Here is a 24,460-nt window from a genome sequence, read left to right as displayed (position 1 = left end):
TGATAAGCATGAGGAAAAGGTGGGAAAAGCAACCTTAAGAAGGAAGAAGTGGCAAATAAAGGAATCTTTAAGCAACATTTGTTCTTCTAGATACATAACATAGTTCTTAGTTCTACTCACAATTATACTCTATGTTTTCACTGCTTTTCAATTCATCAGCTTTACTGTCATTTTCAGAACCCACCAAATCTCGTTTTTCATTTTTAAGGCAAATAGCTGGCTGCTTAGCTTTTTAAAAAATTATAACAGAGCAATGAAGAATAAAATCTGTGGGCTGCGCATGCTAATAGCTCAGAAGTTAGAAGGAATCTTGAGAGGAAGAAATTTGGCCTTCATAGCCCAAACCCGTGATTTTCCTTCCTTACCTTGCTACTTTTCTGACGTTATATAGAAAGGGTTTTACTATTTTATGTATTTGTACCTTGCCTTTATTATTTTTACAAGTAACTCAGGATGGTAGACACATCCAATACACCTTCGTCCTTCTATTCCCCCCCAAAACAATGACCCTGTGAGGTGGGTTGGGTTGAGAGAGTGACTGGTCCAAAATCACCCAGCTGGCTTTCATGGATAAGGTGGGAGTTTGAATGGTCACTAAACAAACTGTTGTAAACCGAGGGCTACCCATATAACTTCTTCAATTCACCTCCATTAAGCCAGAACGGAAGAAGCTTCTTGGGTGAGAAGTGAAATGTCTTGAGGGTAAAACCAAGAAAGTCCAGTTGCCTTTTGAAAAAGTACTTTTGGTGCAATATACATAGGAGGCTGGCCTGCCATGATAGTCATAATTTGGGGAACAAAAGTCTTCCTAAATAGGAATTCCTTGGGTAGCGAATGCCATCTCTCCTCCTAGTTGTGTAACATTCCAGTTTACGTCTTTCAAGGAAATGTTTCTTTATGCTTGATTTGAATATTCCATCCTACCACACAGGGAGAAGAATCCATGTGAGTTGTGGGAGACATTATATGGCTCAGTTGATGCCAGCTGCAAAGCACAGGCAATTTGCTGCAAGCTATCAAGAACCCAAGCGGATGGTCACCCTTAGAAAAACAGGATTAGCCTTCTCCTGGTACTTCAGTAATATTTGTTTGTCCATTCCTGTATTTGTCGGGCAGAGTAGCTGCATGCTGAAAGCCCCAAAAAGTTCATATCTCTTCACAATGCAATGAGAAAAGTGTGTGTGTGTGTTTTCTTACAAAGTTCTCTGCCCTTCCTTTCCCATCTTAAACCTCAAAAGCGTCATCTCTATTGAAGTGTGATTTTGCCAGATATAAACTATAAAATCTATAAACATAGATTTATAATTCCGTTTATTTGCAGTGTCTTGGATATATGCTCAAAATCAGATGGATTGTGGGAGTGTAAGGCTGATGAATTCTATAAAATGATTTGATCATGGATGAGAGGGCTAACCCTATTACTAAAACCTGGTTAAGCATATGGGGTGGATGCGGGGATGCTTGCAAGACTGTATTCATGTCTCCTGTGGAGTACCCTGGTTTAAAAGTATCTCTAGGAGATGAAATATTACAAGAGATATGTGAACATTACTGGTGGGAAACAAAGAGCGAATGCACTCCAATATAGGAGAGAGTGTTTATTAGGAATTATTTTGTGGCAATAAGAGCAACAGAAGCCTTACTTCCCTTATTGCATCCACCGATAGCCATCTAAGGGCCCTGTTTCAAGTGATCAGGTCCTTTGTAAAAAGGGGCCAGGAGAACCTCTCTGGGACTGGGGTGAGAATTATTCTAAGCAGCTGTTGGATAAAGTCACTTGGCTTTTGCTTTGAGTTGGACTCAAGCTGGGGGATTCTATTGGAATGACTTAGGCTCGTCTTTGCTTAGTTATCTGGGCAGAATATCAGCCAGTTGGTCCTGAGGAAGTAGATAGGATCCTTGTAATTCTGACCTCTGCCCCCTGTGTCCTGAACCAATGACCCTCCAGGTTGATCAAGGCCTCCTGGAAGACAACATGAGGCTGGGTCCAAGTGGTGTTTAATGTCACTGTGGGTAAGAGGGGGGAGGGGTGTGTGTATTCTGCCTACTTGAAAAATATGGTGATTCTCCTCCTCGAGAGGTCAGCTTTGAACCCAATTGCATTGGATAACCTTTATTCGGTCTCTCATTGTCTCTTTTTAAGTTTATTGAGAAGCTGTTTTTTATTTTCATGCAGGATCCAATCTGGGTCATTCACTGCAGGGGTGGGTTTCTACCGGTTCGCACCAGTTCAGGTGAACCGGTAGTGGTAATTTGGCCTGGGTCACAGAACCAGCAGCGATTCAGGCTGGCCACGCCCTCAAACTGGTTCCCCAGTCTCCGCTACCATTGGCGGCATGTTTTTTATTAGTTTTTCATGGTCTTCACAACAATTGTCAACAATTGACAATGAACTGCGCACACGCATGAAATGAAGCAAACCAGTACCAATGCCAGTAGGAACCCACCCCTGATTCACTGGGACGAGAGGTTTAATCCTCCAAATTTTCAGACTTGTGCTGGAGCCCATTTTCTTTATTTCATGTTTTTTAATAATTGTATATCTGTATTGTATATTTCAGGATGGCCACAAAGGATTATGTTAGATAATACAGGCAGCCATATAAAAATGTTCTAATGAATAAATAAAATCTGAGTCTGAATGACCAAGAACTGGGAAAGATCAGTGAAAGATGTTATCCAAAGGGTCAGTGCTAATGCTATGCAATTCCAGAATCGTGACTACTATATTTCAAACATTTTAATATTATATAAGGAAAATGCTGGTAAAGTAATTTGGTGACTTCTGAAGTTTTGGACTTCCATAGACCTCAGCCAATATGTCCCATGATCTCAAATCATAATATTTGCAATTCAAAATACCTGCTGGGTCCCAATCTGCTATCCTTAATCCAGAGATTTTAGGGAAAGCAGAGGAAAACACAAAATGAAGCTTTGATCCTGATGAAATGTGTAGTTTTCTCTGATCTGATATCCATTTTCTAAAGATATTGCCAAGTTGAACACCTGAAAATAATAAGTGCCTAGTGGTAGCAGATCTGTAGCTAAACACCCCTTGAGAGAGAATTTACGTATTTCTTTTTCTTGCATTATCATATCTAAATTAACTTATGATCAACCCAATTTAGACATAAATTCCACTGAAATGTGGGATATTTAAACTTAATTTTCATATGACATACAAGTAACATATGTGCCCTTAATATGGGCTAAGATAAAAATTTGTGCCTATTATCAGGCATTTCAAGATTAAAGCAGTTTACCACGCTTGGATTCAAACCAGAATATAGCACCACAGTTTTATAGATATGTCTAATAAATATAGTCTTTGGATGTTTTTTTTTCTTTTTAGACTGGAAGTTTGATGATAATAATAATATGATAATAATGCAGGGACTAAACTACAAAAGCAAAGGAAGAGAGCCAGGGTGGGACTGCTAGGGGAGATGACAGGCGTGGGTGGGTGGGTAGGAATGGTAATACCTACCTGCGTAATTTTATATTTTGGTCTCACAGCTACAATCTTTAAGAGTGATAGTAGGATTGTAGGGGTAAAGAAAGAGACTGCAACAAAGGAGGCAGTAGCGGAATAAATGATATCAGAGTATAGGAGGCCTCAATGGGTTGAGAGTGCAGTCAGGGCTCTGAAAGGAAGGTGCTATGAAGTGGGGCGGGTGGGATTGGGGTTAGGATGAAGGGGCTCAGGAAGGATTTAGTGGTGCATAATTGGGGATTATGACTGGGGATTAGGGAAAATGATGGTCCCAGCACAATGGCCCCTGCACCCCACTCCATGGCCCCGTGGCTACTTACACGTGCAGGGAGAGGGCACGGCCCCGGTACAGGCTGAAGGCACTGCCGTAGGGGTCGCTCCCCAGAGACAGGCTGTCCTCGGTCCCCGGGGCCACACCAATCAGCTCCGCCCGTGATGCCCGTACCAGCGGCTCCACCCCCAGGTGCCGGGCCTCGGCAGGTGCTTGCCTTGGAATGCTGGGGTGAAGGTAAGGTCCTCTCTCTGGGGGCCCAGCCGCTGGATCCTTTTCCAGTACCGTGGTCTGGCTTTCTGACCAGCTGGCCTGCTCATCTGGATGGTACAGACCTGGTGCCGAGGTCGGCGTTGTCTTCATGGAGGCATCCACCAGAGTGTCCGACTCCCCTGCCGGAAAGACAATCAAGACCTGATCAAAGGGGCTGCGAACTGCCTTTCCTCTGAGGAACAATGCAGCTTTGGGTTAGAATTGGGAAGCCTAGAGAGTCATGGATGGAGGGCTGGAACTGGGACTGCCTTGCACTGATTGATAGGACTGCAAGAATTAGGAAATGAGTGCTTGTTTTCCCCAGAAGAACCTGTAATGTTTCATGATTTCACATTTGTTGCTTTGTTCAGAATACATATTATTATCCAGCGGAAAGCAGCACTGGTGCGAAGCTAAGCCCCTGGCATTAAAATAAGTATTATTTTAATGATTGAGAAACACTGATCACAAAACAGGTGAGAAGAGCATGAAAGTATCTCAGGAAACAAAGTGCTGAGAACAACAGAGTAATAATTGCACTGAAGGTTGGCTAGAGATCAGAAGGGAGGAAGCTCATGCCAAAGACATTCCAAACACCTCTGCATTTCACCCCCACATTAATGGGTGTAAAGCAAAGTTCCCCAACCTTTCCAGCTTTGCCGACTGGCATATGGTTCAGCTCCAACTGGGGAGAAAAACACTGGAAACATGGAGGCTGATTGGAAAGATAGTTTATTGATGAACAGGACCACAGGGGTTTGAGGTCCTGGTGTAGCTGGGGCACATGGAGCGGAGAATGAGAGTTATTTATAGCCTCTCTTGGGCCTTGCCCTTGAGCTTCCTGTTCCTGTGGCAAGAGCATGTATTCTTTTTTCTTTTTAAAAATTTTTTTTTTATTTCCATTCCATTCTATACAATCACGTGTTTACTGTGCATAACCGGGGCATATAACATTGAATAATAAACACAGCCCTCACTTATATAGAAAATGCCCTCTACAATACAAGCCCAATATACCTCCTTGGCCCACCATACACCCTCTTTCAACCCCCTCCAACTTTCATTCTTCCTTCTTACATACCCCTCTACATGCCACATGCAAGAGCATGTATTCTATTGGTTGCTGTAGTCAGACTCCCATGTGCCCATGTGGGGTCAGTTTGTCTGAATCAAGTTTGAAGCCTGCTGGGTGATGAAGAGGCTTGTGTTCTGAAAGGGTGTTGGGCCATTCCTATTGTATTTTAATGTCTTTCCAGGTTTGGATCTTGAGTGAGGGCTGATCCTACCATTCTACCTAAGTCTGCCTTTGTTCAAAATACCCTGTCTTGAATGGCTTACCAAATCTGCATTTCTAAAAGCTGGCCTTGGCTTAGGATCTGCTTGGGGGCAGGAAACTGTGGCTCTGAGTTTCTGCCTTCCTTAAGATTTCTATTTCTCTTTTAGGGAAAACATAATATTCTGCCTTTTTAATATTTCCTAAAATAATTTCATTCTTCTAGGAGGGGGTGGGTGCTATCTTTTTACACATACAAGCCTGCCGCTCAGGTAAACAGAGCATGTGTGCATGTGCTTGTTGGCTGCTCAAGCAAATGGGGATGCATCAGGGGTGGGTTCCTGCCAGTTCTAACCTCTTCTATAGAAGAGGTTCCATAAATCTACAGTGCTGTTTAAAACCGGTTCCAGCTTCCTTTCCCCTCCCCCACACACCACGCTTGCCCCACCTACTGCTCACTGATTGGCTGGCTCACCAATCGCCCTGCCCGCCTCTAAGAGTCCTATCTAAAGTCTTAAATCTGTCAAGTTTGAACATCCCTGGGGCTTTTTTTTCTAAAGGGTTAGGGGTGCAAGGCTCTTGTAACTTGACAGCTTTAAGACTTGCACTTCAATGTCAGAGTTCCTGAGCCAACATGACTGGAGGAGGAATTCTGGGAGTTGAAGTCCACAAGTCTTAAAGCTGTCAAGTTTGAACACCCCTGGGGTTTTTTTCTAAAGGGTTAAGGGTGCAAGGGTTTAAGACTTGCGTGCTTCAAATGCCAAGAGTTTCTGAGCCAACATTTTGGTTGCTAAGCAAGAGCATTGTTAAGTGAATTTCACCACATTTTACAAGTTGTCCACTCCCACACAGTTACATGACTGCCAAGCCACTCCGACTCGGTCACATGGCTGACAAGCCACTCCCACAAAGCACACCACACCTACAGAAGAGATTCTAAAAATTTTTGAAATCCACCACTGGGATGCATGCAACACATGCTCGCTCGGCACTTCTGCAGCCCACTTCCGAATGGCTCAAGGCCCAGTCGTAGGCTGCCACCCCAGGGCTGGTGACCCCTGATGTAATGCATATATTTATATTTATGCCTTATATACAGTATATTTTGTTGGATGTCAAAATATTATTTTTTTATCAGTGCAGATAATTATGACTTAAGCTGCTCCTTCATGGATTGGGGGTGAAATAAGGACAATGTTGCAGGACCAAAGGGAAGACGTGGTATTGGGAGGGCACCAGAGGTGGCATTCTGCCAATTCGCCCCGCTTTGGGTGAACCGGTAGCGGCAGCGGGAGGCTCTGCCCACCTGCTCAGACATCATCATGGATGCTCTGTGCAAGCACAGAAGCACCACGTGCAAGTGAAGGAAGCGCTCACACATGCAAGTGAAACAAACCCACGCATATGCAAGCGAAGCAAGTGTATGCACGGACATGCTCCCAGTTCCAAACCAGTAGCGAAGGTAAGAGAAAACCATCACTGGAGGGCATGCTTGTGTTGCGAACCCACTACTAGTTTCCTTACTGAGAGTACCTTACCAACACTATCTATTTTGGATAAGTACAGAGTTGAATTCATCAGGGAATAATGTTTAGTCCTCATATAAATAACACACTACTAGGCCCTGATTATTATTTTGCTCAGTATCCAGGTTTTTAAATGGCACAGGGATGGTGAAAAGAACGGCAGACCTCTCTTATAACTGATTACGCCTCAGAAAACAGATTATTGAGAACACAGAAAATGCCATCTTCAAAATATTTCAGGGGGACTGATCCAAAAAGAGGGAAAGATGGACTTGCCCATTAATTCATTTAGAAAAATTCCATTTTCATGGAGTTGCTACGGAGAACATTTGTGTTATTTTGATCTTTGAATGCATAACCAAAGGCATTTAAGACTTTAAAGAAATGAATCTATCATGCTGCGTTAAAAAGCAGCAGGAAATGTGCTTGCCAAAAGATATCCTTAACAAGTCATTTCTGGTTGATTAGCCCTTGCTTAGGATGACACTCTATAGAAATACGTGCTCTGGTTTCCAAATCTCAGAGCAAAGCCCTTGTGCAATTTTATTTGTTAATGCTATCAGTAAGGGAGCTCTCTCCCTCTCCCGCTCCCTCTCTCTCTCTCACCCTCTCCCTCTCCCTCCCCTCTCCCCGCCTGTCTCTCCCCATTTCTTGGCTGTACTGGTTTATTATGACAATTTGTTCAACTGCTGTATATATTTCTTTTTCTATTGTTTTTAAGTTTTTTCATTTTTAAAAAATTGTTCGCCACCCAGAGTCCCTGTGTTGAGATTGTCAACAATAGAAAAATAATTGATTAATTAGCTCAGCAAAATAATAACAGCAGAAAGATCCCCTGAAGATGTATTGGGGATGTGCGATTTTGAATTTCTGAATGTAGATAAGAACATAGATAATGGTAAAGGGGACTATTTCTACAATATAATATTTGTTCACCTAAACCATGGTTTCTCCTCCATTGGGAACTGCTTTCCAGAAACTCGGGTAGAAATTCTCTTCCATTCTTTGGTATTTAATCCTTTTGAATAAAAATGTTAGGAAGCAAAAGGGGAATCTTCTCCATGCAATGACACATTCAGTTACTGGCTGTGGTCCTTCTTGTTGATCAAAGTCACAACAGTTGCTCAGTTGCATTGTTTACTTATACGTTTTATATCACCTCTCTTTATCCAGAACAGTTTGATGCCTGATGCTTGATTTTCCAGTTTTAGAAAACCACAAAGTCTGCAGGGACAACAGTACTGTTACTTTCCTTAAAATAATGAATGAGCTCATTCACTCAATTGTATAGATATACAGTATGTAAGAGAAGACTGAATTAGCAGCTAAGTTTAATACCTGACTTTGATGGTCTCAATCCTTGATAATAAACCAGATTCTATCTATGTAACCTTGTCCCTTAAAATGGCATGCTGGAGCAGGTTAGAAATGTGTATGTTCTAAAGATAATATTTTCCAATAGATGACAATCCAAACTCTCAAAAACCCACAAGCAGATTGTAATCATTTTATTTCTCATGAACTTATATAATTCCTTTTTTCATAATTAAAAACTCCCTATATTAACATTTCTTCCTTCTATCAATCCTGAAATCTCGATTGGATGATTCTGGGTTTCCCTATATTATAAAAATGAGAAAAAAATTCTCATTTTTTTTTCACATTTCAAAAAGTTCCTCACCTTTCAAACAAATCAAAGAGACTGCCTTAATTAATTCACTAAAAAGGGGAGCGGGAAATTTATCTTATAGTTTTCAACATTCTCTATTTATGCCAGATTAGCATTAAATATATTTTTCTGACATTGATGTTGTTCCTGTTGCCTTGATCTTGCCCAGATCAACGGGTTTGACAGTTGGCTTAATTCTGTGGGGTTTGACAATTGGCTTAATTCAAACTCGAAGTCTGGTTAAAAACAAATTCCTCTCTGGGATGTGTAATGATCTTTCTAATACTCTTTCTCCTTGTTATTCTGGAGAGGATGTTTCAGAGGCATATGAAATAAGGGCATTCTGCAGGGAATGAAAAGAAGCTATACTGTGATCAGTGGTGGGTTTCAAAAAATTTTAGAACCTCTTCTGTAGGTATGGCCTGCTTTGTGGGAGTGGCTTGCCAGCCATGTGACTGGCTGGGAGTGGCTTGGCAGTCATGTGCCTGGGTAGGAGTGGCCAACTTGTAAAATGTGGTGAAACTCATTTAACAATGCTCTTGCTTAGCAACCAAAATGTTGGCTCAGAAACTCTGGCATTTGAAGCACACAAGTCTTAAAGCTGTCAATTTACAAGACCCTTGCATCCCTAACCCTTTAGGGAAAAAAACCAGGGATGTTCAAACTTGACAGCTTTAAGACTTGTGGACTTCAATTCCCAGAATTCCTCCTCTCACTTTTCATCTTGATGATGTGCGGATGGGCGGGGGGAGGGAGCTGGAACCGGTTCTAAACGGCACTGTAGATTAGTGGAACCTAGGCGACTTATGGACCAGGCGACTTATGGACCCTGTAAGGTTCCAGACGGAGCTTGGGTTCATTCCTGATACTCTCGCCCACAGTTCGGCGGAGACCCTTGTTGCTGCCTGGCACTTGGCAGCATCAGAGTCTCTTGACCGAATTGCGCCACTACGGCCCCTCCGGGTCGGCGGATCCCGGAGACCCCCTTGGTTTACCGAGGAGCTCCGGGAGATGAAGCGCCGGAGGAGACGCCTAGAGCACTTGTGGAGGTCCGATAGGTCCGAATCGAACCGAGCACTTCTGACAGCATGCACCAAGGAATACATCAGGGCATTAAGGACAACAAAAAAAACACACATTGCCACCTTGGTTGCGTCCGCCGAGTCCCGCCCAGCCGCCCTGTTTAGGATAACCCGCTCCCTCCTAAATAGGAGGGAGGCGGGGGACCCCTTACAGGGTAAGGCTGAGGAGTATGTCCAGTTCTTGGCGGACAAAGTTGCTCGGTTTCGGTCGGACCTGGACTCCACTCCCGCAGATCCAGCCGAGACACAGGGGAATAGCTTGGCAGACCATCTCTGGGTTGAGTTTCAGGATGTTGCCTCCGGGGATGTGGACAAGGCTATGCGAGCTGTGAGCGCCTCCACCTGTATACTGGACCCGTGTCCCTCCTGGCTGGTTGCCAACAGCAGTGAGGTGACACGAGGCTGGATCCACGCGGTTGTTACCGCTTCCCTTCGGGAGGGGCACTTCCCCGCCGCACTTAAAGCGGCGGTGGTGAGACCCCTCCTGAAGAAACCATCCTTGGATCCAGCCGTTCTTAATAACTATCGTCCAGTCTCCAACCTTCCCTTTGTTGGGAAGGTTGTTGAGAAGGTGGTGGCCTTCCAGCTTCAGCGTACCTTGGAGGAAGCTAGCTATCTTGACCCCTTCCAGTCCGGCTTCAGGCCCGGTTACAGCACAGAAACCGCTTTGGTCGCATTGACCGATGATCTCTGGAGAGCCAGAGATGGAGGCCATGCGTCCATCCTGGTTCTCCTCGACCTCTCAGCGGCTTTCGATACCATTGACCTGGTATCCTTCTGCGACGACTGCGGGAGGTGGGAGTGGGAGGCACTGTTCTGCGGTGGTTCTCCTCCTACCTCTCGGACAGGTCGCAGTTGGTGGTGGGGGGGCAGAGATCGTCCCCGAGGCCCCTAACTTATGGGGTGCCGCAGGGTTCGGTCTTATCCCCCCTGCTATTCAACATATACATGAAACCGCTGGGCGAGATCATTCGGAGGCACGGGATAAAATACCATCAATACGCGGACGATACACAGCTGTATCTGTCCGCCCCGTGCCAACTCAATGAAGCGGTAGACGTGATGAACCGGGGTCTTGAGGCCGTTAAGGACTGGATGAGAGCTAACAAACTGGTACTCAACCCAGACAAGACCGAGTGGCTGTTGTGTTTCCCTCCCAACAATTTGGCCAACATTCCATCAATCAGGCTGGGGGGTCAAAATTTATACCCCTCAGACAGGGTCCGCAACTTGGGAGTCCTCCTGGACCCACAGCTGACTTTTGACCATCATTTGTCAGCTGTGACCAGGGGGGCATTTGCCCAGGTTCGCCTGGTACGCCAGTTGCGGCCCTACCTGAACCGGGAGGCTCTCACAACAGTCACTCGAGCCCTTGTGATCTCTAGGCTGGAATACTGCAATGTGCTCTACATGGGGCTTCCCTTGAAGAGCATCCGGCGACTTCAGCTAGTCCAGAACGCAGCCGCGCGAGTGATTGTGGGCGCACCGCGGTTCGCCCACATAACACCTATCCTCCGTGAGCTGCGCTGGCTACCTGTTGATCTCCGGGTGCGCTTCAAGGTGCTACTCACCATTCATAAAGCCCTTCATGGTAGTGGATCTGACTATTTGAGAGACCGCCTTCTGCCAATTACCTCCCTTCGTCCCATCAGATCGCATAGAGTGGGCCTCCTCCGAATTCCATCCGCCAGTCAGTGCCGACTGGCGACTACGCGGAGGAGAGCCTTCTCGGTTGCAGCTCCGACGCTTTGGAACGATCTTCCCGTGGAGATTCGCACCCTCACCACCGTCCAGACCTTCCGCACAGCCCTCAAGATCTGGCTATCCCGTCAGGCCTGGGGATAAGTCCCTAATTTTGCCCTGCCCGAATGTCGAATGAATGTTGTGTTTTATTGGTTATTTTTTTTACTCACATTTTTTTTCCTTTTTGTGTCCTGTCTCACACACCCCCTCCTTTGAAATGTAAGCCGCCCTGAGTCCCCTTAGGGAAAAGGGCGGCCTATAAATGTCAATAAAATGACAAAAAATGACAAATAACCTCTTCTATAGAAGAGGTTAGAACTGGCAAGAACCCACCCCTGACTGTGATCTTCCCCTTTGATTTCTGAAGAAAATCCATAAATGCTGTTATAAAATCACTTTATTTATTAAATTAAAGTTCTGTATTTCTTACTATGCCTTGGCTCTTAGGGAAGATGCTGCCAAGCCAATGGTCTCAGGAAGCAGTAACTCTCATTAGTGACCATCAGAGGCTGAACAGAGACCTATGGTCAAAGAAACTCAGATACTACAGACAGGTAGGCAGGAATAAAATGTTTTCATATCCTTTTTGCCTGTTGTGGACAAGTCAAATAAGTATGGTTTCTCTGTGGAGACACTGTGCAGCCTGTAATTTATGTTTAAGGTTCCATCTCCCTGGAGTTCAAGAAAAAGATTCTAGACAAGAAATGGTAATTTGGATGGAGACCAGAGATTCCCAGAGCTGCATACGGAACTGTAACCTCCATTTTTGTGTGTGATCGTAGCTGATGAAATTAGGTGTCAATGTCTCACTTCATTTTGAAGTGGGAATCACATCAACACTGTGATACAAATCATAAGGGAACAATACAGGAAAGTTGCGGGCTGGAATTACTGTGGCATTGTGTGGCAGGCAGCTTGGGACATCAGCACAATTTTCTTCAGGGGGTTCAGATATACTTTTGCTCATAATATTTTGCAACTCCCTGCCTGGCTTCTGCTCACCTGTAGGGGAGCTGTAGGTTGTCTCATCCTGGAGATGGCTGCGTTGGGTCACCTGTGTACTGCTGGCATCATCTTCTCCCGGCTCCGAGTCTAAGCAAGAGAAAGTACAAGGTGAACAGAAGACCTTGCTGGAGAAGTTCTTGCATATCTTTATCCTGGGTACTTAATCAGATTTATCAGAACTAGACAAAACAGCTATGAAGAAAGTCCATGGGACTCAGATGTCCTTGATAAGATTTTGAAAGTCCAGCTTTTAGCACTTTGAAAAATGAGAGGAAAAGACAAATTTCTAACTCTGCATATAATATATATGACAAACATTAATTTGAAAGATCCAAGCATCTCCTGGCAAATCATAATTCTTAGATTTCATAACACTTTTTTTTGCTTCTCTTAAATAATTGATTTAGGATTTGAAAAGTAATAGTTCTTAGGTATCCTGCCTTTGATTAGGCATACAAAACATTTAATGTAAATTAGATAGATAGATATATTCATATAGACATAATACCCCCACACAGACATACAGTATATGTCTAAACAAGCATGGAATAAAAGACAAAAACTCTTTCTTATTTAGATGGGAAAACAGTACCAAATATATCATTTTCAAAAAGCATATGGTATTTAAGATGTGTAAAAGTCTGTATTAAACAAGCCAGCAGGAATACCTGAAGATAGACAGATATACAGAAATGGATAGATGGAGATCATTGCAAAGTGATTTTTTTTTATTTACAGTGCACTGCGGATGATAAAGGGTATTTTGGTAGCAAGCTTCCTTCTTAGTTGTTATAGGACTGTTAATGTTAAATTATCCCATAATTTCTCATCTTAATTCTCCTCAAAAGTTCTGATATCAATCCAACAAGCTCAACTAAAACTATTTTGGAATCTAGTGGTCACAGCTGAAATGTTGGCAGCAAAAAATGTCTGCCTTTATTAAAGAATGTCTAGCTAAATATTGGGAAGCTGACAGAAATGTCAAAATGTATATGGAGTATGTTCAATTAAGAATTAACAGTCCACATTAATTGAATTAAATTGTCCCCTTTATTGATTTTATGTAGGGAAGACACATTTTCAAGGCCAATTATACATAACCATTTTTCATTATTATAAATGAACTTTCATATTATTTATTTCGATTGTCTTTTCTACTTTCTCCAAGAGTTTTAATGAAGTATTGAGTACCATCAGAAAGGAAAGTCATTCTGGGAAACAAACCCTACATAAAATAGTACCAGGTAGCTCAGCACTCAGAATCTGATTTGGAAAGTTCAAAACTGCCTCCAGAAAGGTTTGGGGTTTTGTTTTTGTTTTTTTAGAAAGGAGAAAATGGCATCATTTTCCACTTGTAAATGTTCCGTGTCTGCTTCGTCATCAAATGATTTATCTTAATGAGGGAAAGACAGGATAGGTGCAACACTTTTGGAATGGTAGTGGCAGGTGCTTGTCATCTCAATGCACCCTACCAGGAATTGACCTCAGTTATTTTCACTGTGGCATTTCCATTTTTATTTTAAATTTGCCCTTTTTGAATTATTACACATAAACAGGGAAATGGGTTTAGAACATGAATGGTGGACTTACAGTTCATGCTCCAACTCTCAACAACTTGCCCCTCTATTAGGGTCTTTGTATCTCAGATTGACTAGGGCTGTGATGGCAAACCTATCGCATGCGTGCCCGAAGTGGCACATGCAGCCATATTGCTTGGCATACGTGGCATCACCCGTTCCTTTTCCTGGTTTCTGGCACACATGCATGCACACTGATCAGCTGACCTTCATTCATGTAGCAGTGTCAGAAACTGGAAGAGCTGGTCTTCCGTTTTCTGGCATGAGCATGTGCACTGGCCAGGTGATCATGCACGCCATTAACTGAAAGACTAACTGGCTGGTGTGCATATGTATGCCGGAAACTGGAACTTCATTTTCTGGTGCGTGCATGACCACTGGGCAGCTCCTCTTCCAGGTCGTGTCCCAGACAAGCATGCATGCATGTGTGTGCTCCCTTTTCGGCACTCAGTGCCGAAAAGATTCGGCATCACTTGACTAGAGAGTGAAACTAGAAAATTAAACTACAAAGTGTGTAGGAGACCTGTCTCCTTGGCAAATATCCTCAGAAGATAGTGTGCAATGAGCATCTCCTACAGAACTCCAAAAGAACTCCATAGTGTATACACACTAAACAAAATTCAAAACTCCAAAACAAGTAAAAGCAGCAGGAAGGAAGTTTTTCGAAGAAAATCTCTTGCAAGAGAAGGCTTAGTCATTTCCTTTCTTCCTGCCTCTGTTCAGATCCAAATCATTACCTTTTCAAGGTTTTCCACAAGGTCAGAACGCTACTGTGGTCCAGATTAGATATTACGTAACATTTCACTTCTGGAATAAACTGAATCAGAGGACCAGCAGATGATTTAAAAGGCAGTTTTCCCTGCTATTTTTCAGTTCAGGTCCACACCAAAGTTCTTACCTCCATATCAGAGGATGGAGAAAAATAAGGGCCATACACATTTTCCATACAATGATTTTTGGGTTTGTTTTGTTTCGGGGATAGAAAAATAAGGAGTAGGAACTGGATGAAGTTCTCTCCAACCAATTTTCCTCCAATTCATTGGATCTTTTGCAATATTTTTTTAAATTGCATAAAATGGCCAGAGGAAAATGACTCGGAACATATATAGCTTGCTCTTTAGACAAGCAGAAATTTCAGAAAATATAAGACCATAAAAAACCCTGGTGGGTCTGGGCAACAATCAGCCCAGCCCAGCATGCTGTGTCACGTGCTGCAGTCCACCAGATGAACACGGGAAGCTCATAAAGAAGCACAGGAAGGAAGCAGCTGTCCTCCACTGTTCTTTGTGCTATGACACGATTAGCAAGGTGAAAGAGTTTATTTGTTGTTTTTCAGACATGGAATTTGCATTTTTTTTCCCCAGAGGTAATGTGCCACATTTTCACTGATCTGATTCTGGGATCCCTTCCTTGATCATTGCATGTCGGTTGTATTAATATATGTGAATGTGGAAAATAATTTGGGAGGTGGGGTAACACACTTTTCTTTGTACTTGCTTGGACTAAACTGTATTTGCTGCTTTGATAACTACTAACCCAGATAGAGAGATATTTTTGGAGTCTCAGAATCCCCCTTTGATTTTATCACCCTGAACTGTTTTATATGAAGAGCAAATCTGGCCTCTTTGCAGCTTACTCTTGATTCCTAATTTGTTTCTACACAAACTAAAAAAGTAAGGATCCCAACTCTAATTCCAGATTAATTCCACATTTTCCACCTTGAAAATTATCTACTTAATGCTACTCAGTGCTTTCAGTTCTCTAGTCAGTAACCAGTACATAAAAACCACTGTCCCCCTATACTGAATTTGTTCAGAAGCCTTTATGAGGGACTTTGTCAAAGTCTAACTACATATCTATTAAATAATGCCATTCTTGTTGATTTCACCCTCCTCTCCATGTCAAAAAATCTAGAAGGTTATTAGGGAGATTCAGTGCATTCTTTAAAGGCATTTCCTTTCCTAATTCAAGTTGGGAAGGAAAACACCACTGCAGGTTTCCAGAGAAGAGCCAGAAGAATTATTAAAATGTTGGACCCCAAAGTTGAAAAACATACGCAGCTGAGTAAACAGCAGTGTCCTGGTATTCCTTTTTTACACAATACTTTTGTATTGTATAAAAATACATTTTTCTGGAAATTGCAGATTTCCTCTGTGTCTTTAAAGAGCAATGAGAAGTCACAATGGGAAAGTTTAAATGATAACTGATAGGCAAGGTGGCAGCTGATTGCTCATCAGCCACAGAAGCCATAGGAGTAAATAGTAGTCAGATCAAGAACTGAGCAATTATGATACATAAAACAAAGTATTGGAAGAAAAATATGTGTCAAGTTGTTCCTTCAACCATTTCCTCTCAAAACCTGATTTTCGTTGATAAAAGAAGGTTAAAAAGGATGCCACATGCTTTGGCCTCACTGGCTGCAATTGCACAAGCTGCTTTACCCATGGTTTATACAACCAAGGATTCACTTGGAACCATAAGCTACCTGTATGAGCTGGATCTTCATAATACACTAAGTAAAAATGTAGTTGTATAATTTGCGATTAAGAGTATCGTGCAAGCATAGCATTCATTCATCAGAATCATCAACCTTAAATGATGAAAATTTTTAATGAGGAATTGATGCCGAAAGGGTTGGCTCCATATTTACATATACAGTATATTATTGTAGATTCTTCAGCATAAGAATCTTCCTCTCCACACGCCAAAGAATGCATTCAAAACATAATAAAATACTATAAAATGGCAAATTAGGAAAACAGCGTGGTTCCTACCGTAACTTTGCTTTCTGCAGGAGCGGAAAACTTCGCTTCCATAGGGGCAGCAAGAAAGAGAGACACACGTCAATGAAGTGTGATCGCCAAACCAGCCCTGGCTTTGAATATCCCAAATATTACGGAATGCAACATATATGTTGTATAAACCTCAAAGAAATCTCTAATGCGATATGCAGGGAACATTATTAGACCAGCAATGCATATAAATATAACAAGAGAAAGCTCGGATGCAATGTGCAAACCCCCAGACATGTATTTATATAAGAGAACATGTCTGAAAAATAGAATTTAACAGCTATGCTAATTTCAGAGAAAGGAAAACAAAGAATCTGACCATCCAAAAAGCATAGACTGAAAGAAGGGGAAGTTTGAAAGACATGTCCCTAAGAATTGAATTGAGTGTTTTAGAGTGCCTATTCAAATGTACCTATACAAATTGCATATTATTGCCTCCTTCACACCATTTCCACCTCTCCCACAGGCTACACCTTCCCTTCTCAAGAAGGTGGCATGCAGATAAAGTAAATAGCACTCTTGAAGAGGTGCTGGCCTTCACATTACTTGACTAATGGAATATTTTATGTGCCGACTCAGAAATAAGTTTCACTGATTCAGTGAGACTCTTTGCGAATGGGGATAGGACCACAGCCTAATAAACTTATTAGGTCAAGTCAGATTTCTCCTGTAGTATTTCATTTTCAAAACTGGCCAAGCATACGCTATGATGAAATTCATAGAGAGAGCACGAAGGTGAGAAGCAACCTCTGTATGTGATCCCTAACACTGATAATGTAAATTGTACTGATTCTGATGACGTGGGTTTAATTTTTAGTCATTATAGCTAATAACCAGATCTCTCCCTCTTTGAAACTGTCTTTACCTAGAAGTGGAAATCTTTGGCTCTCCAGGCAAGTTTTAGGGAACAGTGATGTACCTACAGGATTCCACATGCCCAATTTTCTCTAAAAGTTGAATATGGAAGCTAATGTCATTCTGCTTAGAAATAAAAAGCAATCATTTTGCTCATAAGGGGACACAACACACACACAGTCCAATTTCTATAGTATGGAAATATCTTTATTAAGACTCAGATTCTGGAGAGCTCAAAGGGTCGGTCACTATTGTATTACATTTGGAATGGTCCTATTAGACCAGTGTTTTCCTAATTGTGATCCGTGAAACTCTTGGATCCTACTAAAGCTGAACAGATGCTCCTATTTGTCCCAGATACATTTGCTTCCTGAAGCATCACTATATCATGCCGCAAATTAACACATAGTTTAATTCAATTAATTAATTAATTAATTAACCCATGGATTAACCAATGGATTTATACACACATCCTAAACTATAAAGTGATTACCCATAGATTGTTTGGACTGAGGTGAAAATGCGGTTTGCCTTCTTTTTGCAAACACAACCAATGAAGATTGCTAAGGGGAGACATTTCACAGCCTTCAAGCCCATCTAGAGTCTTCCTAGTCAATCTCTTCCATTAAGAAAGACAGGTGTTAAGAAGAAGAGAGGCCCTGTACTTATAATGGTGATGTGGTAACTACAAGTGACATGATGCATTGTGTCCACACAGTCATGTAAAGGTGCAAAACTGCACCTTCTTTTGCATCTGGCCCCTGGCCACCCTTCTGTTTTCCTCATCCACCCCAAAAGGGACCGAAGGGCAGAAATAATACAACGCACCATGCGTGAAGCGTCCAAAACGCCGTGAGTGACCGCTTTTCTGCAAAGGAAAAAGAAGAAACAGGTGGAATTACCTCAGGATGGGCAGAACAAGCTGTAGAGACACACTGGAAGTAAAGTGACGCAGAAAGGCTCACACAAAAAATAGCCCATTCCCAATGACAGCCAAATTCAAGTATGAGGGCAACTTCAGGAAAAGATCAACCAGAGTCAGATAGTTCTGTTTCTAACGTATATCACTTCCCAGCAGGGTCCTTTCCACATAACAAGTGGAGTCACTCTCTAGGCCCTGGGTGAAGCCGTCTTAGGCCTCTTTTTGTTACCATCTTCATGCACCAGCCTTGTGCAGCTGAGACCTGGCCTCCATTGTTGGAATTCCCTCATCCTCATCATTCCAGTCCACTCAGCCGAGTCATCCCAAATTCAGGAAGCGTGAATTTCTACCCAGGTCCTTATCCTCTCTATCCTTTTATCTTTCCAGGCACCATAACAGGCACTCTGCACACGCAACATCAGGCTTCTCCTGGTAAAAACCACTCTCTCTCTCCAATTGCCAGGAAGTTCTCCAAGAGATCTCCATGCAGGAAGCCAGAATGCCAGGCTTCCCGTGGAAAAGAATTTCAGCCCTGACTAGCAACGCCACAGGACTGCTCAAAGGATAAACCATGGGTGCTTTCCATTAGGAAAAAGGGAAGATTTTGTAATTCAGGAATAGTGATGGAACAGCACGCATGTGCTTGTAAACACATATTCATATGCACACACGTGGAGCAGTTCAGGCTCAAAGCCACCCACTCCCCAGCTTTCCTGCTGTTCCATCTTCCAGCAAATCTGCTCACTAACTTGATTTTCCCATGATACTAATGCTGAGGTGAAATACTCTGGGCAATGGTGAATAAAATAGAAGTGACAACATCAGTCAGTGAGACGTGAGAAATAGGATACTGATGTCACAGAGAAAGGAACATCCACACAGACAACTTGCACCCATTACAGTGGCTAATTTTCTCTCTTTTGCATTGGAGTCCATTGGATTTGAAATTATAGGAGGAGAGCTATGTTAGTCTATGGTGACAAAAAAAAAATCAGGAGCTCAGTAGTTGTCCAACTAACATATTTTATTAATAACCTCACAAAGAAAGTGGAGACAAGCTCCTGATTTATTGGATTAGAGAAAATCTCTAATTCTTGAAACTCCAACCCTAAGAACGAACTGCTCCCAGGACGCAGATGCAATGTCTGATCAGCTCCACTTGGATTTGTATTCTGGTCAAGCCAGTTTGCCCCCACTGTGACTGGTGCTGGCTGGCAGCCCATGTGCCTCGCCAGGAAGATATATGAACAGACAAGCTCTGGTGCTGATGGATAATTCCTCCATCAGGAAATGAAAATGCAATCAACAGTCATTAACAGGTATCTGGCTAGCATCCCCATAAGTCAGACACATGGCAGGAGGCAGAGTCTGGCTTCGAGATTACAAACAATACTGCTTGCAATTCAAATACTGGAACATTAGAAAATGAGGCATCATCTGGATAATAAAATTAAATCCATTACATGGTAAACAGTTGCCCCAAAATAAAGGCTGTTTATCATATCCCAGAGAGCCTGCTCAACTAAGGCAATAGTAAAATGAAATAAAGCAGGGGGAAATTGGCTTGATGGGGCAACAACAATGGTGTCATCCTCACCAAAGACAGAAGTGCTTGAGGTTACCTTAAAGCAAATGCAGAATTGGCGAGAATCTTCCCAGGATTGTGAAGCCTGGACATATCTACTAGCAGCGACCACATATCTCTTTGGAAAGCGACAATGAACTCAAGTAATATCATTTCATTTTTGCCTAGCAGTATGTGTTAATCCCTTTTCTTCATGATGGTTTGGGGATGCCATCCTTCTCAGCATTTCTTGAGATCAACAGCACCCCAGCCTTGTCTGGCTATAGACTGCTTCTGTTCCCGGATCCCCCTCCCAAAACTCCAGATAAAAAGATCTGCCCATCACAGGACGTCTAACGGCCAAACAGGCGCTTTGGGGGAAGCTCTTAAGACCAAGGCAAACGGTCACTCCCGGGGCCCTTGCTTCCCCAGCGCTCCTCTGAAGAGAAGAGGCACCTAAGATGGTAGGGCAGCCAAGGAGCTCAGAAAGGGAAGGCTAACAATCATATGAAGGCAAAGTGGGGGCGGGCGGTCAACTCCCGACGGTGCCTGTTTGCCTGTTCGATCCCCGTCTCAGGAGCAACAGGGAGAGACCCCTCCGCCCGGCTTGGAGGCCCCGAGTGACGTCCACGCCACGAGAAGCCGCGCTCCAGCCAGGTACTGACGCACGGGACCTGATGACGCAGGTGCTCAGCCTCCGTAACCCCCGGGCTTTGGGCTGGAGCGGGACGGCCTGCCCTGCCTCCTCCGCTTTGGGCACCTGAGGTGGAAGAGCCGGGTCCCCTCGCCAAGATTCCGGCTTGTTTCCACGCTTTCCAGACCCAGATTGCCACCAACCCGTTGCCACCCAACCCCACCCCGCCTGCCTAGCAGTGGCGCTTCTGGCGGATGGGCAGAGCGCTACAGCCCATTCCCTGGCACAAACACACACATACACGCGGCACGCACCATGTTGTGGCGAATCCCACCCGTCAGAGCGACAGCGGAGAGGCAAAACCAGCAGGGGAAGCGGCGAGCATCGCACCTCGGGAACCGGCCGGGGTGGCTCCACTTTCGATGCCTGCCTGCCTGCCTGGGGCTCCGGAGCTTTCTCCCCGGGACGGGCACCTCCTATGACCTCTGCCTAAAAGCCCCGGGGACCCTTGGGCGACTCCTCAGGGACCGGCCCCTCCCTCTCCCCTGGGTGAGATTCGTTACCTGGAGACGTTTCTTCACCCAGATCTTCTTCATCTCCCCCAACTCGCGCGCCCTGGGCGTCTCCGTCCCCGCCCCGCCCCAAGATCAGCGCGATGCGGCCACCACGCGGCTAGCGGGCCCGGAGCAAGCGTGCGGCTGGGCAAGAAGGCGCATCCTTCGCACGATCGGCGGACCCGGGCTCGGTCCTTTGCCGACCCGCCGACCCGCTCGCTGAAGGACCAGCCAGCCCGGAGCCTCGCCCGCCGAGACAATGACAGCGCAGGCGAAGAGGTGGGGTGCCGAGAAGAAGGAGGGGCCGAAGGGAAGGCTTGGAAGGAGGAGCCGGGGTGGAGAGGTTAGAAGGGGTGGTGGTTGCCTCTCCCCTCCCCGGCAAGGTACCCCTTCGGAGCCATCCGCGGTCTTCTCTCCTTCTTGGAAGGCGAGAGTGGGAGGGAAGTGGTCCCGTGATACCTGCGCAAGGGATCCAGCGGGCAACAGCACCGAACTGACCTTGTCGTGCGCCTGCCTCTTCCAAAGCTCACCTGAGGAAGCTGGACTACCAGAACCATAATAAAGGCATCTCCAGATCTGGAGGCAACATATAGCCTTTCCCTGGATACTTTGGACGAAAGGGGGAAAGGAAAACTGTTTAGGAGCATCTCACAGAGGCTTTAACCAGTTAGGAAACTGGTTCCCTGAAAGGATCTGGGGTGGAACTCAACTCGGGCCTTGGGAAAGGGAAAGGAGAGGGGAAGTTGTGGTTCAGTCTTGAGAAAATAAAAAGGATGAGAAAGAGACTCAGTAGTAGGAGAAATGGGACAGGTTTTGGACAGAATCTCTTGCTCCTTTCCTGCTCACCAAAAACAACCTTGTCTATCTGCAAACAACCTTGAAGACATTCTACATAATACAGCTGTCCTATATTCATTTAATTGAGTTTTTGAGTAATGCTAGTTTGTAGAACCTGCAAATTTATCTGCAATTGGGGAAAACTTTTTGGGCTGAGATTTTATTGATAGTAGCAGGCGAAAAGAAAAAAAGGGGGGGAAAGGGGAAAAACAAACCTGGGCAGATTTTCAAAGTTCTGTTATTTTATCTGATCACAATAAAAAGTGTTTTCATTACAGAAAGCCACGACATAAGTTGATAGTGTAGACATGACCAGAGCATTGGGATCAAGTCATCCTAGCAAAAGGTGAAGAAGACTTTGGGGTGATCAGCCTTCTCTTCCATGAGAAGAAGAAAACAGTTATGGGAATTTCTTTTTGTATAAGAAACTTAGTTTGCACTGCACACTCTTGTAAGGTATCTTGGCTAGCATGAACATCCCCAAAATAACTTTTAACCCCAAAGTAACTTTTAACTAGAAAGTAACAAGCTAAGTCAATTGCTCACATATGAAAACACACTCAAAAAGTTATACATCATGATTCCTGCCTTCAGATTAAAACAGCATTATCATAACCAAATATAGTATAAATGAGATGCTGATGACAAATAATTGAGGGGAAAGACTAATATAAAACAGATCCAGCAAAGAATACGTGAGTCAGGAATGTTATGTAAATACAGAAAAAGAATCTATCTTTGTGGAAGAGAGAAACTGAGACTTAACTCGTACAAATTTGTAGAGGACATAAATATATTTGTTTGGATAGCAGTCTCTGATGCACTCATACCAGCCTCCCAGAGGGTAAAAGGAATTTATTATTTTACAAAGTACATAAAGTGTTCTTATAATAAAATCAATCCAGGATCTGGCCATTTGCCTTAAGTCAGATATAATGTGAACTATCATCCAAGTTACCATCTAAGGTTAAAGATGATAACTTTACAATCAGTTAAAGTTATACAATTCTAAATATTTGTTTTATTGCTTTCTTTCTGTTCTATCACAGGTATTTCTTGTACATTGTACTATTATAAATCTTGACTCTTTTTGTTACATAAGTAACTATTCTCACAGCCACCCTCATGCATATTCACGTAAAAATTACAGTAAGCCCCCTGGATTTAAATGGGCTTCATTCCTAATTAAGTATATCAATGATTTAGGTTCCTACAATTAGCAAGAGAAAAATCTGCCAGTGGCTCATTATTTAACATGATTATGTTTTTATAATCATGACAGAAAGAGCCAATGATTTGGGATTTCTGTCTTAGGTGCCAAAATAATGCAGTTGGCCTTCAGTAAAGGGAGCGCATGACGCTATTTGCTGCTCTGCCTTGCAAAATATTATGGGTTGGTTTTCATAAGATTGCCATCTTAAGGCACACTAAGAGCCACAGAATTACTTACATGGAATGTTATTGAGGCTAAATGATCAGCAACTTTTCCTCTGTAATATTTTTACGAAGGAACATAGACACCAAACCAAATTAGGCATATTGGAGTCCTCCTGAAATAATGAAGTCTTAACTACCATACAGTATTTCCCAATCAGCTTACTGGACATAATACTTGCTGATTATCATTTAAACCAGATAGGCAAAGATAAAGATCATGCATATAGTAAATGATGCCAGCAGATGGGGCATTTAAAGTAATTTATTCAGATGTCCCAATGTTGCTTTTTCCAAAAGGCAACTAGACTTTGTGTGTGTGTGTGTGTGTGTGTTTTTCTTTGAAAATGTTTCACTTCCCATCCAAGAAGCTTCTTCAATTCAACAGAAGAAACTTCTTGGATGAGAAGTGAAGCGTTTTCAAAGAAAAACACAAACAAAGAAAGTCTAGTTGCCTTTTAGAAAAAGCAGCTTTGGGATAACCATGACCGGGATGTTTGAGAATCTCCATAGATAATTCATTCAGAGGTCCAAACAGGTGACAAACTGAAGAGGCCTCTAGATGCCAGTGTTTCTTCTTAGAAAGATATGTTGAAATGGGTTTTACACAGAATCAAAAGAGGCTTCAGTTTAAAGGGAAGTTTTATTATTTTGGTCATGAATGCAGTGAAACCCCAAACCTTCCAAAAGTTACTACATCTACTCAGTGCTGATAACATCATCACTGTTACCTCTCTGTATTAATTGAATTTTTTTCTGAGATGACAGAGATAACAGCAAATGTAGTGAGTTTTTCATTCTGAGGAGCCTTGATGGTGTCCATCAGTCATTAATTTTATTTGGAGTCCGCTACTTCATACAAGATGGATTCGGACATTAAGACAATCATAGCATGGCTTATTTTTAAGTTAAAGTGACACATGAAAGCAGCCATTTTAGTCTGTAAATTATTCATTTATTAATTTAATGTGTGAACC

At 43.2% G+C, this 24,460-nt stretch overlaps 1 protein-coding gene across 1 annotated transcript in view; it reads right to left on the bottom strand.

Moving 5' to 3' along the window:
* The window catches only part of SPEG (striated muscle enriched protein kinase), a 132,806-nt gene that overhangs the window by 69,948 nt on the left and 38,398 nt on the right, over positions 1 to 24,460 (bottom strand). Inside the window, exons 2-3 of the mRNA XM_032211896.1 lie at positions 12,312 to 12,401; positions 3,814 to 4,156 (exon numbers count right to left, since the gene is read on the bottom strand). Of these exons, the coding sequence (XP_032067787.1) occupies positions 3,814 to 4,156; positions 12,312 to 12,401 (433 nt within the window). The remainder of the gene's footprint in view (positions 1 to 3,813; positions 4,157 to 12,311; positions 12,402 to 24,460) is intronic.

Source organism: Thamnophis elegans, chromosome 1 (assembly GCF_009769535.1).
Source record: "Thamnophis elegans isolate rThaEle1 chromosome 1, rThaEle1.pri, whole genome shotgun sequence".
In the NCBI taxonomy this organism is placed as follows: Eukaryota; Metazoa; Chordata; class Lepidosauria; order Squamata; family Colubridae; genus Thamnophis; species Thamnophis elegans.
This window is presented reverse-complemented; position numbering and strand designations above follow the sequence as displayed.